Source organism: Aulonocara stuartgranti, assembly GCF_965226115.1.
Source record: "Aulonocara stuartgranti genome assembly, chromosome: 19".
In the NCBI taxonomy this organism is placed as follows: Eukaryota; Metazoa; Chordata; class Actinopteri; order Cichliformes; family Cichlidae; genus Aulonocara; species Aulonocara stuartgranti.
The window spans coordinates 3,806,219-3,820,072 of NC_138955.1; the positions used below are offsets into that span (position 1 = coordinate 3,806,219).

Below are 13,854 nucleotides of genomic sequence, written 5' to 3' on the forward strand. Positions count from 1 at the left end.
TTGTATTCAAACACAACTGCACCACTGACAATGTTTTGAGATGAGCCATTTTTAACATACTGACAACATTCAGCCACAAATAAAGTCCTTTTCCCAAAGAAAAAAAAAAAAGAAAAAAGAAAAAAAAAAAGGTCAAATTTTTGTAATAAATGTTACAATTTTAAAGGTGTGGTATTGTCAGACAGAATATCAAACCTATCTTGATTGATAGTCACTAACAAACAGATTCAAAACATCAGATGGCAGGATGTGAACTCTTCTATCTGGTTTCCATACAGCAAACAAATGTGTACTTGAGTTCTTTGGGAAACTCCATGTTGAGTCCATAAAGTAGGCCAGGTAGGCAAAGGCAGTGGGAAGGTCTGGCAGATCATCAAGAATAATGTTCTCTTCCAAAACAATGGCAGTGTTGACCCCTGTGGACTGCGAGTTGGGTCCCACGTAGTCCTCCAGAACAGTGAGGATGCCCACCGTAACACCTCAGGTTGCCCTCTCAACTGGATCTGTATCCTATGCAAAATTAACAACAGTACATATAAGTCTCTGTAAACTAAAACTGAAGATTGAGTAGATTTGCATACTCACCAGACATGTTAAGAAGAGTTTGGTCTCGTCGTCGCGAACAAATATCAGTAACCCTTCCAAACTGATGGTTCGTTGATGCTGGACTATGTTTGAGACCTAAAACAAGGAAATCAAATAAGACTCAGACTCATTTATAAACCTACCATTTTGTTTTTAAAACACATTAAGTGTTGTTGCTAAAAATACAGCCTTATAAAATAAGATGTTAAAATTAGTTATTCCAGATAATTGCTCATGGTTTTGTCAGTGTTTTTAAAGTAATTTTGATGCACAACCAATGTAGCACACTTATGACAACATTTTTTGAATGCATTTATAACAAAAAGTGGAATGAGAGTTGAACTCTCCGTCATGACCTGCCATCTGCCAAACACACAACGCTGCTTGTTAGCTTATAATCCCCATTCAGGAGGACACACTTTTTGAAAACTAATTTTATATCAATTTGGGAACTTCATGCACAAGTTTTGCAAACAAAGTTATATGGTACTATTTACCTAAAAATGCAGCCAAGGCCTCAGGCGTTTTTTATATAACCATTTAAATCTATTTACAAAACAATCAGGTGTTCTGCATCAAATAAGAAGGCACACAAATTATTTGTGCCAGTCCAAAAATAAAATAAAATAAAAAATAAAATAGTTTGTGTTCAGTATAAGACAGGAGAACACCAAAGGCCTAAACCCTGCAGGTCTGGCAACAGGTGTATCAGTCCTGTTTTCCATGTGGGAACAGCGTTTACAATGGAATCTGCTTTTGATGGCTTTTTTTGAAGCAAATGTGACATTGAGCAGTATAACTGACACACAATACAAAACAATAACTACACAACACACTAACTACAGCCTCCAAACATGCTAAACGTCACTAATGTCTCACATATGAAAACTCGCGCTCTCTTTCTTTTGTTCGCCCGCTTTCCGTCGCGGGTGTCACTCCTAAAACGGCCCCTTCTTCCTAAACAACCAAGTGCCACATGTTGCCATATCATTTTTGATTGGCTGACATGGTAAACTCTAACACCAATAGGGAAGGGGTGTTTTTTGTTTCGCTTTTTTTTTTTTACTCGTAAGTAGAGTGTTTGCTAGCGCGGTCGTAGAAAACGCAGTTTTTTCCGTTCTTCTCGCTGTAAACACCACTGTTTTGTTAAAAAACACATCGCGTGTATTTTTTAATCATAACTCTGGTTTTACGTGGCCTATCGACACAATTCAAAAACTGGTGTATAGTTTGAAGTCCGCACTTTCGACCCAAGTTGAAATAGAGACCGAGTTGCTGCATCGTCTTAAATTGGTCATGTGATTTTGACGTGCCCCCAGAGAGTTAAAGTCTGTTTGATATGACTCTTGCAGACTCTAGTCTGCCTTCGTATTTAAAATACCCCCATATTTACTGCTCTGCTGCTTGTGCTCTGTAGCTGCTTCTCCGATCTTCCTCTCCCTCCTGTTTGTGTGTTTGGTGGAGCTCGCTGGCTGCGAGGACTCCACCACACGTTTACACAGAAACTAAACCACATTTTATTGGCTAAATATGCTTTTAACAAATTAAACGACATGGCAGCGTGCGCCCCGAAATTATTTTTTTTTTAATAAAAAGCGGCGGGCGGGGGGTTCGCCGCCGTTGGTCGTCAGCCATGAGCGAGCTAGCCTATTTTGTGGGGGTTTTTCGTTCGGTGGTATGTCGGCCACAAGCCGCACTTAATGAAATACACGTAGGGGGTGTCGCGGAGGCTTGTCAGACATGAGCGCGCCTGTTTGGTAGGGATGCTTGTCGGATTTTCATTGTTTTGTGACATGGCGATTTTTATACGAAAACTTTAAAGCACTATTTTATGATGGAAAACATTCAAGTTGCTCACGAGGGCATTCAAGCAGCACGATTGAGTAAAACAGTCTAGGGGGAATCTTAAATGATGTAGTAAACACATATAAATACACAATAAAAGAAACATTACTTGCCTTAAGAAAGTTGAGAAGAACGACCTTAGCCGCATCCAGCTCCTGGTGTAAAAAGCCTCGTGTTCGCGTTAAAGCAGACGGCAAGGTGGCTTTCAGTCCTTGCAAAAGTGCAAGTAGACCCCGTAGTATCCAAAAATATGAGATGCACAGAAAGGCGCCAACAGCTTCAACTCATGTAAAACTTGAATTCATTCATTTTGCCAGCAATAAATTTCAGCTGAGACCAACTTTTGCTCCAAAACGTTAAATGATTAGTTGAAACCCTTAATGTATTTGAGTTTATGGGGCAACTCAGCTTTTATTGTTGAATTGTGAAAGAAATGACTGTAAGCTCAGCAATTGCAAGTTTGATTTTTTTACAGTGCAGGGACGACAGCTCTGAGGCCCGCCACACTAAAAAACACAAAAAGAGTAGAAAAAGAAGAAATCAAAGGATAAAGACAGACACCATGAGAGTGGGTGCGTATTGCCATCTTTCTCTCCATCCTTTAATGAAAACAGAAGGAAATGTATTTGTTTGTTTTAAGCTAGATTTTTTTTGAAAATAATATGGGGTTAAAGCTCACTATCAGTATTAATATTTTCTTAAAAACGGAAAGAATTTTCATCATTTTATTGATAATGGGTCACTTTTTCTGTCTTAGGCTGGCCGTAAAGCTTGAGATCTTGGTTTTGTTAAACAATGTGATTGGTTCTCTGTCATCCCGTAGAAGTTCTGACGGAGATTCAGACAGAGCTGCGGAAATGAAGAAGAAAAAGAAAAAGAAGAGCCATCGGGACAGCGATCCCGAACTGCACAGCCCAGTGCTTTGAGCCACAGAAACAGAAGCAGCGAGGAAAGGGAGAGCCGCAAGCGACACCACTCTGACAGAGACTTTGAACATGACAATGGCTTTCCACCGGAAAAACGTCGCTGCACAGACTACGCTGACGGCAGCGGTGGCCATCTACTACCTTCCAATCATACCACACCGGCAAACTGTTCAAGTTACGGCCATCTCAATGGACAACCAGGTATTTATATTTAGTCTCCAAAATCACAGGAATGCTGAATTAAATGGTGCTGATGAGCTAGTCCAATTTTAAACCATCAAACCCTGTTTTGTAGGTTACAGCCAAATCAGCGGCAGTGGATTTCCCAGTGACCTGAAACAATGACTCTAATAGCTACTAATACTTTCTCTTCACTAAGACCTCATCTTTGTCATTTCAGATCCATCAACCGAATTTTAACAACAGCAGAGGAATGACATCAACTTTATTGACGTGGTGCTTCTTCATTAGGAATAAAGTGTTTTAAAATTTAAACTATCCCCCTTTCTTTTTCTTTCTTTTGTTTTCTCAAATGGGCTTATTTGCTGTAATTTCTCCTAGCTATCGGCTAAAAAGAAACCTGTTGAACATTTATGATGAAGAATATTAATATATACTTGTATGAACACAAAGCCTGGAGCTTAAACATCTCAACTGCTGCTCAGTGGAACTCAGGACTTGGAAAAAAACGTGTTAACATCAATCACAGAAATCCACCTGCTTCGAAGAGGAACGAAACAAAGGGAATGTGTCACGGTCCGCTGTGGCAGACCGTGTGGAGAGTGTGTGGAGGACTCAGGTGCAGACACAGGCGAGGACACAAAACTCAGTTCGAACGAAAAGCGAGCCTTTATTGTGGCTGATGATACGGAGTGCAAACAAGGCAGAAGCGCAGTGACAAGACAAAACTAAACTATAACCAAACTGGGAAACTGATGCTATGATAAACTATGAAGACACAGAAAACCATAACTATGAATACAAAGACTGGCTGTGAAAACATGGAGGGTGGGAACACAGACGACGCGACACAGACTGTATGAAACACAGAGACTAAATATACATGAGGGATGATCAGGGGAACTGGCCACACATGGGAGCACAGCTGACACACATGAACCTAACGACAGGAGAAGTGAAACTAAATACCCTGACATTGAATACAGACTTTCAAAGTAAAACAGGAAACATGGAGATTAGACATGACATGAACTAAACATAACCACGCAGACGTGACGCATGAACCAGGGAGACTTAGTACAGGGGAAGATGACATAAACAACTAAGGAACAAAGGACTAAACAGCAATCTCAAAATAAACTAGATGAGCTAAACTAGGGCACAAATGAATTTTCCTGCACAAACGCCAAACCGTGCTTAGAGTTGAAAGCTGCGCCCGTGAGGAAAGTTTTGGCTTTGTGGGGCGGTTTGATCTGTCTGGGGAAAACGGTCCTCAAGATTCCAGTTAGAGCATTCACACGTATTCCAGCAAATTCCAGTATCTTACTTTGAAAGGGTTTGTCCTAATTCTCTTTCATATTACATATACTATCTAAACCTCAGTAATAACAGTGTGAGGGGAAGCTGCACAATGACCCTCTTCCACTATTGTAAACTTGTTAGCTGTCAAACTAAAAATGAGAAGAAAAAAAAATGAACAGGTAAAGGCTACAGCCATTATGATTTCCACACTACGTGAACACAATACAGAAAAAACAAAACAGTATGTAAATTATATACTATACATGCATAATGTGAGTCGGGGGGGAGGGCTGCTTTTTTGTGAAAAGATGAGAAAATAAATACAAAAGAAACGATCGCAGAGGTGGATCTTCACTATGTGAGTTAATATGATGCGTTACTGCTGGCAGGCTTTGTTACACACGACTTGGTTTGCCTTTAAAAAGGAAATATCGTAAATGGACGTGTACGAGCCCATGTTGAGTATGTTTGCATATACAGGTACAGTCACTTAAAGGCTACATTAATCAGACCAGCTGACTGATGAGCTTGAGGCTTTCTGTAGTTGCGAATTATCTACAAAATATTGTTGGCAGTTGTCGAAGGAGGTGAAGGTAATAAAACGCTGAGACCAGACAAGTTGGTCTGAGTGGCTGGGAGCTGAACATTCAGCTTTCAAATCCTCCCAATGTGTTGCAGCACCTTATGTGTCCAGCAGGGGGTAGTCTCACATTAGGGCATGACGAAAAGACTAATGATTACAGCTTTGGCCATCTCCAGTTACATGAAGTCCTCATGCTGTTCTCCATCGTCGTCTAGTGTGGTGAGAATTTACCTTCTTTTTTTAATTATATTTTTTGCCTGTAGCAGACTGAATTTGAATCTTTAATTCCCAACAGCCAAGAACTGAGGTGCAGACAAATCTTCAGGCAGAAGTAGGGATGATCCACGTCAGTCCCATATGTTTTACTGCATGTCCCGCAGGGCTGACGGAGAACGTATGAATCGGACGCCTTTGAGACTCTTAAACACACACACATACACACAAGGATTCCTCTGATGACAGAAATGCTGCTGACACTTGACGTAAGTGAGGGGGAGTCATCATCATTTCTTGTTGGCTATCCTCCTCTTCCTGGTGGCCAGCATGTCGTAGAAAGGATCCCTGATGATGCTTGCTCTGTGGAGGACAGGAAGGAACAGATTTAACAACGACAACACCTATTTTTAATATCAGCAAAACTGCTTCTATCTAGTCTGTCTGTGTCAGCCCTGCGACAGGCTGATGGTTTTTCCGGGATGTACCCTGCCTCTCACCCCATGACAGCTGGGGAAGGCTACACCCCCTCCCATCACCTTGAACTGGATATCTCTATCCTATCCATCCTGTTTTGTCTGTATAGTTGAAATAAATCACCCATCTACAAGTTCATCAGCACCAAAATCTGGCACTTACACTGAACGCTGTTCTTCACACACACTCGCTGAGCTAGAAATCTGTGCGACTGATAATTGTGTATCTTAGTTCAGTGGAAGTCAAATATTGAGTAACAGAATTTTAGGATGGAGCAGACATGCTGCAAGCTCATGAGCTTTTAAGTTGATGTGCATTTTTTCTTCTCCAATATTTCAGTGAGGTAGTTGCTAACTTTGCGTGCATTAAGCACTGCTGTGCTGTGAAGGTGAGAGACTGAACCAAAATGAGCTGCGGGCTGTAAAGTCAACACAAGCTAAAAAAAGCTCCAACACGTCACGAAGCAAAGTGGTACTGTGGGTGAAAGTGCGAATCATGTGGGTTTGTCACAATGAGCATCTTTCACCTCGCACATGTGATACGGAGCTGCCATAAAATTGTAAAAATTACAACTTCAAGTTTTTCCATTAACGCAGCTGCTCGTCAACCACGGCGTATTTAACTTGGACTTCTATAGCGGAGTCACAGATCGCTGATGGGAATAACGCTGAGTAATTAGCCGCTTTCCCACCACCATGACGGCTGACGTGTGCAAGTGCAGAACAGTTTCTACAACAGCAGTTTCCAGCCTTGCAGGTTGAATCAGGGCCGGACAGTGTGTGTGTGTGTGTGTGTGTCTGTGTATAGTCGCGTGCTTGTGTGAAATCTGCTGACCACAGGACAGTCTGCCGCCCCGGAGTGTGGTTGCGGCAGCACAGCTCTGCCCCACTGAGTCTAATGTGTAATCATTCCACTGCCAAAGTGACAGGAGGAGACTTCATGATGTGCAGCCACGACAAGCCAGCAGTCCCCCCCCCCCATGTGAAATTTTCTAAACCAAGAAAATTAGCAGTTTTCAGTCTATTTAACCATACCCCAGGCCATGCTCACCAAAATAAGATTCCAGTAACTCACCCTTAAACCTTCCCCACTTTCATCAAACATCTCTCCACACCAAGGGCTTTTAAATCTCATCAGGGCACGGGGAAGATTCAGCAGTACAATTTTTCGCCTGATATTGATCGCACTGAAACAGAGCCGATCATAACCAGCATGCTCGAAAGTTACCCAGTGGGTCCAATTTGCAGCAGCACCTCCACTCCTCTCTGTGTTTAACAAGTGTTTGGATGGGAATGCATTAAAACTGTCATTATGTTTTTAAGTGTACAGCAGTGCGCCGAGTCTGAGCAGGTGTGTGTGTGTTCCCCCCCCCCCTTTCTTGTTGCGCGCTAATCAAAGGCAAGTGTGCTTATCCAGCAGAGCAGACATCACCTCCGAGTGTTATCTGCATGGAAGTGTGAGAAAATGAGTCAGTTAGTCACCAGCCTGCGTGTGTGTGTGTACTCAAGCCTCAAGCATAGTTATGATTAAGCTCGCAGCTCCGTGTATGTGTGTGCGCGTTTGGGCTTCTCACAGTCAAGGTCAGACATGAGAAAGTCCCACATGGGAGCAGGCAGGCGTTGGCTAAGTGCCCTCTCAGTGTAAATGGATCCACACTAACGCAGCGTCTCTTACTTGATGGATTTGATCCACTCTTCTTTCTCCTCCGGGGTGGGGGCAGATATCCTGTACACTACGTGGTTTCCCTCGACGACGCGTCCATCCGCCTCCGTTTTGCAGGCCTTGATTACCTGACCTTTATGGTTGGGGTTGTAGAGCTCAAAGCAGTTCTAAAGAAAAATCATGAAACTGTTGATTTACATGATGAAAGAATCCGAGAACACATTGTTTGTGTGTTTTGGATTTTTTTGGCAGTGCAAAGGTATTTAAATTTAAATGAGAGGAGGATTTATTCGCAGGGACAGGAGGTGTTTCTTACAGGTTTTCTCGGCTCATCCACGAGGCTCTTTATCCTGAAGAGACAGAAAAACAGTCCTCAGTATCACTTATTCATTTGCATGCACATCATTTTACCACCACATAAAATGAAGACAATAATCATATCTATGTGCAAATGAAGTCACAGTGACAAAAGATCCGCCTGGATCATTGTCACATCACCTGTGACACCTTTATCCTTATGCTGTAGCAGCTAGCATGGCTGCCATGACCCAGTCACAGACTGTATATAAAAGATGGATGTAGCCTCCAATTTTTAAAAAGTAGTCTGGACAGAAACTAACTATTTGCTAACCTGATTTATGAATTCAATAAACACCGTTCCGGTGAGTTTATGGTCTCAGTTGCATGTTTCAGGTATGATTGATATAATATGATGTTATTCTATAAATTATGGAACCATCATGGTAAAATAGATGATAAAGCAGGGCATGATGAGATGTGATTGACAAGATGCTTCTGGATGAGTGTTTCTGAGCCAGATCCTCCCAAAAATGACAAAAACCAAAATGTGATTTTTATTTTTTTTTAATTATCCATCTTTCATATACAGGCTATGCTGGCTGTCTTGTTTGTTGGTGGGACAGAATATGATTCATTAAAAAAAAAAAAAAACAAGAATTTGTAAAAAACGTAATTGCAAACAACCTTCACACTTTTATCATCACTGGTAATATTGAAGACATTTAGTATTTTTTGTTTTCTAGCGTGGAGTTTTACAGTTTCAAATAACAAGACCTCAAAAATATGTGTGGGCTGTAGTTACATCCTAAGGTTTTAAAAACTGAGCTTAAATAAATGATTAGCAGTAATAAAAGCCGAGGGAGGTCAACGGGGATCACTGACTGTTTTAGGAGCTTTTTGAGATCAAATAGAAGAAAAGCACACCTTCACCATTGTGCACCATGAAATGGTCAAATTCTGTCCTGACACACACACACGTGCACACACCAAATTGCCTACTTACTGTTGTGTATTCAAAGTAATAGAGGCAGTTGTCAGTCAGAATAAACCACCTCCTCTTCCACGTCTTCACTCGGCCACCTGCGAGGGAGAAACAAACAGCGTATGACGGTAAACTGAAAAGGTGAATCTGTTCGTGTATGTGGAAGCTAACCTGCTTTGTTCCACATTCCACATCTGGTTCTAATCAACATTTCCCAGCATTATAAGACCGAATCAGACCCTTATCCCTCAATCCCCTGCTCTTTCAGGGCCACATCTGCTTGGAGATCAATCAGTTGCATTTGAAGAGGCCCAGCATTTGCCCACTTGAAGTGCTGTGTGACTTCCTTTGAGAACCCTCTGACATCAGTGATGGCAAATGGGTTCTTTATGAACATTGTGAGCTGCTGTCCAAAGCTGAAGCTATCAAAACGTTTGCTGAAGTTTTCAATCAGCTTATCAACAAAGTCAACAAAAGAGGACACATCTCTCTGTCCCTGAACCTGTTCCTTCACTGTTGGGAAGTGTGCATAGTCTCCTTGCAGGTCTTCTTTGAACACTTCAAGTTTCCTCTGAAAGCAGCAGACAGCTGTCATCAGTTCACAAATTGTCCTTCCCGTGCAGGGAAGAGGTAGAGAGCATGAGATGACCCGTTCAGCTAATCGGTATGAATCACGATGATTCCTGGCATCTACAAACAATTGACGTTCTATTGACGAGTAATTTGGCCTAACCTTTTGGGTGACTTGCTGATATTTTCATGGCTGTTATATAATTTTATGCTTCCTTTCAGTGAAGTTGCAGAAAGGATTCCAATGGTTGTGTGCAGGTTTTGAAGCTAATGCTACAGCTGATATTGGGCCAGCTTATACAGCTTTTTTTGGTATGGAAAAGGGCTCTCGTAAGAACGAGCTTAGCTGTGTCCTTTGTGCCTTCTCAGTAGCCACAAGAGGAATAATACAGCCAATCCCCACGCAGAATGAGCCAGATCATTGACCTCTGACTTAACTTCGAATAAGATAATCCATCACATCACATTGCTTATACACTTATTTTCCCATTTACAGCTATGATACAACAACACAATTATATGAGCAGGTCAGCATGTTCAAGGGCCTGTTGTGCTAAGGAGATAATGGCAGCCAGTGTCAGAACGAGGGCGCTCGGTGATGAATTGAGCGGAGGAATGAAGACAAAGTGTTACCTTCCTCCTAATACAGAGATTTAAAGAGGGCGCAGCCATCACAGAGCAAAATGGAATAGCAGAACGAAGAGTGAAACAGAGGTCAGAGAGAGGGAGGGAGGAACCAAAACATGGGAGGAAAAAAAAGAGAGATAAAAAACACCATGGCAGGAAGATGAAGAGAGAAAATGCAGAGATTACTATAAAATGAGAAGAGAATAGTAGACAAAACAAAGAGGAGAGGTCACAAGCTGATGGATAAAGACAAAAACAGACATGCTGCAGGTGCACCACAAATTTCCTTTGAAACCTTTTGCCAAGGCCAACTTAGTTTTGCCTAGCTCTTTGTTTCCTTGTGATCTCACTTGCCTGACAACCAAGTCTCCCCTGTGTTTGAAGCTCATGCTGCCCGCAAATCTGTCTCGCACCATCATGCTTCCACCTTCAGCACGATCAACCCCAGCCCTCTACATTTGCTATTATTTTGCTTCTCCAAGGTTTTAATTATTCTGGAGTGAATCTGGTGAAATATTTAATCGAGTCAGTCTACCCTAGGTGCTTAACATTTATTCTTGCATGCTCGCATGCGACAGCGGTAACAGGCAAACGTCATTCGTTGGTCATAGGCACCATTTTTGTAGTTTTTTGTGGCACCTCACTATGTGATGTCTATCACAAATTTATGTTAATCTATTAACAAAAATACAGCACACGTTTGCAACTAACATGAACCACCATGGTGAAGGTTAATTTTACACCTCTGAGGCGCCCCATACATACCGAGCTTTAAGAGCCAGCCTTCCCTGTCGGGGTTGAAGAAGGTGTGCGTCAGATCGTTCCCGTCGTCTAAATAAAATAAATGTCACCGCACAGCCAGGAAACTACCCGTCAGCTTGCTGGTCCGTAACTACGCTTCTCTGCGCCGTGTCAGCCAGCGTGCTAGCTAGCAAGTAGGCAAGCTAGCTAGCCGCACAAAATGCTAGCACAGTTCGATAGCTACGTTTAGTAGCGGTTTTAGATACGGGCGGTTGCCCGGGACGGCATCACGGGCATCGGTTAAAAAAAAAAATTGCTCGTACTCATGCTGCCCCGACGTCAGCCAGCGCATATTGGGAATGGCATAGGCACCGATCGGTTTTCTATCGCCCATTTGCTGGGAGTAAGGGCGCCCTTCGTTTGTGAGGTGCACCTGCTGCTTGCGGCGCAGAGAGAAGAGGGCGGGGCGGCGGGGGATTCTCTGACCGGCTGGAGCAGCATCTAATAACCAACTCGCAAAATAAAACAAAATAAACACAAACCAACAAACACGAAAACACCAGACATTATAATACAGACTTATAATTTGCACCAATGTTTTTTCGAAATTCTATACACGAAAAGTGAGCGCGAGAGCCCTCGGTGCGCCTGCTTGCTGCTGAAGTCAAAGTAAACTTTATTGTCATCTCCGCTACAGTCCAGTATATAGAGACGAGACGACGAAGCTCCAGTTACAGCAGTGCAAGTAAACAAACAACATATATAAGAAGAGTAAGAAAATAAATGTACACTTTAGGACTCGGGATAAAGGGATCAATAACAATTTAAAATTTACAGTTTGATGATTTAAAGTCTCACCCCGTCGAAAGGGGAGGGGGGCCGGCTGCTTCCAAATAGAGCGCATTTCATTCATAATGATGTAAATCCAAGCCCGTTATGTAGTCATGATTTGAATCCTGGGTTGTGTGAAATCCCAGAAATACACCTTAGACAAAGTGAATCTGTGAACTAAGGTGTCGGTGTGTTAGATCATGTTGTGGTGATCCTTGGGTTGAGGGATGGGTGTTCATACTGCAGTGCAAAATTAAAACCAATGGAAGATGGACAAGAAAAGTTCAAAGCCATCAGGTCCTCAGTTTAGAAAAAAGAGAAAAGAAGAGGAGGAGAAACGAGCAAAAGATACAGGTAAGCAGATGTGTGATTGGATAATGGCAGGACATCCTGAAACAATCAGAATCAGAATACTTTATTAATCCCTAAGGAAATTATGTGCATTACAGTTGCTCCAAGAAGAAATGGTAAAAATAGTAACCGTAACGGACTAAACTCCAAACAATACATTATGTTACAGATTTTAATATTAATTAGTCAGTGTCAATTGTTGATTTGTCCTGTTCTCATTGTATGACGAATTATGATGGCTGTTTGGTAGCCGTTTGCGTACCATGCATACTCTCTCTCTCACTTCATATATATGTGTGTGTGTGTGTACAACAGCTTTATGTTAATGTACAATCCTTAATATGTTTTATCTGTGTGTGTGTGTGTGTGTGTGGGGAGGGGAGGCAGAGGGAGTGTTCGCCCAGGGCGCCAAATAGGCTAGGACTGCCACTGCTTCCAGTGACAACATTGACATCTCAGCTGCCTGTCTTTTTGTCGGTGCCACTGTATCCAAACTACATATCAGAGCAGGTGTCACTACCACAGGTGTCACTTAATTCAAGAGTGTCCCTTTCACTCTTGAATTAAGCTTCCACTCCTTTGTCTTTATGAAGACGTCCTTGCAGCATTCCCAAAATCCATTGCAATGTCCATCCTCCTCTTGTGTCAGGAACGAAGATCCTCTGTTATTTATATTTAGCAGTTAAATAAAGGCTTGATTTAATGCAGTGTTCTCAGGTCTTCCTTTTCCTTTCTGTATTTTCCATTTGAAGTCATGACTCTGGTCGATTTCTGTGTGCTGTAGCAGTATCGCCTCTTGATTCAAGTGTCCATATCTTTTGCCACAAATCCTTCGCTGTCTTTCTTACCAACAACTTACCATAAACTTTTCAACAGTTTCCTCATTACCTTTATAAACTTTAGCTTAAGGCTGCCTTCCACACCATCATCGGCAAGGAATCCCACAGAACAGCAGATTAACTAGTATATACACACACTCCCTCATGACTACTCCCTCCATTTTTAGATCCATCAGTAAATACCGACATGATTAAAATAATTCTTCTTTACATAACTGGAATTCTTTCTTGTTTTTTCTTCTTCTTTGTTCTTGCTTTACCAACCGACTTATTGGTGCATTAGCGCCGCCTGCTGGATAGAATTTAAATTCAAATTTTATCCAAATTCAAATTTTATTTGTCACGTACACAGTCATACACAGTACGATATGTAGTGAAATGCTTGGACAACTGCTCGTGACCTAAAGAAAACAAAAAAGGAAAAGGCTATGAATAAGATAGGAAATAATAATTTATAATAAAATAATTTAATATAAAAATAAAAGATTTCTGGGTTAATCTGCTTGGGGTCCCCAAATGTTCCATTCAGCCTGTTTTGCCATACTTTTCCAGAATTACGTTGACAGAATTTAAAACAAACAAGCAAACAAACTACACTGATTAAGGACTTATATTCATTTATCTATTTTATTCAGTATTAGCATAGCCTCCATAAGTAAGAGAACTCCGAGACACAAATTCCTTGGGGGCTGTGTCAGGAAGGGCATCTGGCAAGAAAATCTGCCAAATCAAACATGTGGAACTACCTGCTGTGGTGACATCTGGTGAAGGGAGCAGCTGAAAATAGCTCTAAATGAGCATAAACTTTCTCTGCTCAGTAGTCTGCTTATGCTTCCATCT

General features: G+C 41.8%; 1 protein-coding gene and 2 long non-coding RNA genes across 3 annotated transcripts; 1 reads left to right on the forward strand and 2 right to left on the reverse strand.

Moving 5' to 3' along the window:
* Positions 1-26: 26 nt before the first annotated feature.
* Positions 27-2,643, reverse strand: LOC309695311. Its single transcript, XR_014273117.1, has 3 exons — positions 2,565-2,643; positions 586-705; positions 27-510 (listed from the first exon to the last, which is right to left on the reverse strand). It is a non-coding gene; the product is annotated as an uncharacterized lncRNA (long non-coding RNA).
* Positions 2,644-2,754: 111 nt separating this feature from the next.
* On the forward strand, positions 2,755-3,706 carry LOC309695312. Its single transcript, XR_014273118.1, has 3 exons — positions 2,755-3,002; positions 3,254-3,557; positions 3,652-3,706. It is a non-coding gene; the product is annotated as an uncharacterized lncRNA (long non-coding RNA).
* Positions 3,707-3,872: 166 nt separating this feature from the next.
* On the reverse strand, positions 3,873-11,281 carry LOC309696232 (cytohesin-3-like; the record flags this gene model as incomplete). The annotated part of the gene is made up of 6 exons (XM_082517384.1): positions 3,873-5,997; positions 7,786-7,940; positions 8,090-8,123; positions 9,069-9,153; positions 11,018-11,083; positions 11,260-11,281. The coding sequence occupies 6 exons, from the start codon at positions 11,279-11,281 to the stop codon at positions 5,925-5,927; spliced, it is 435 nt and encodes a 144-aa protein (XP_082373510.1). The 3' UTR covers positions 3,873-5,924.
* Between the last annotated feature and the right edge of the window lie 2,573 nt (positions 11,282-13,854).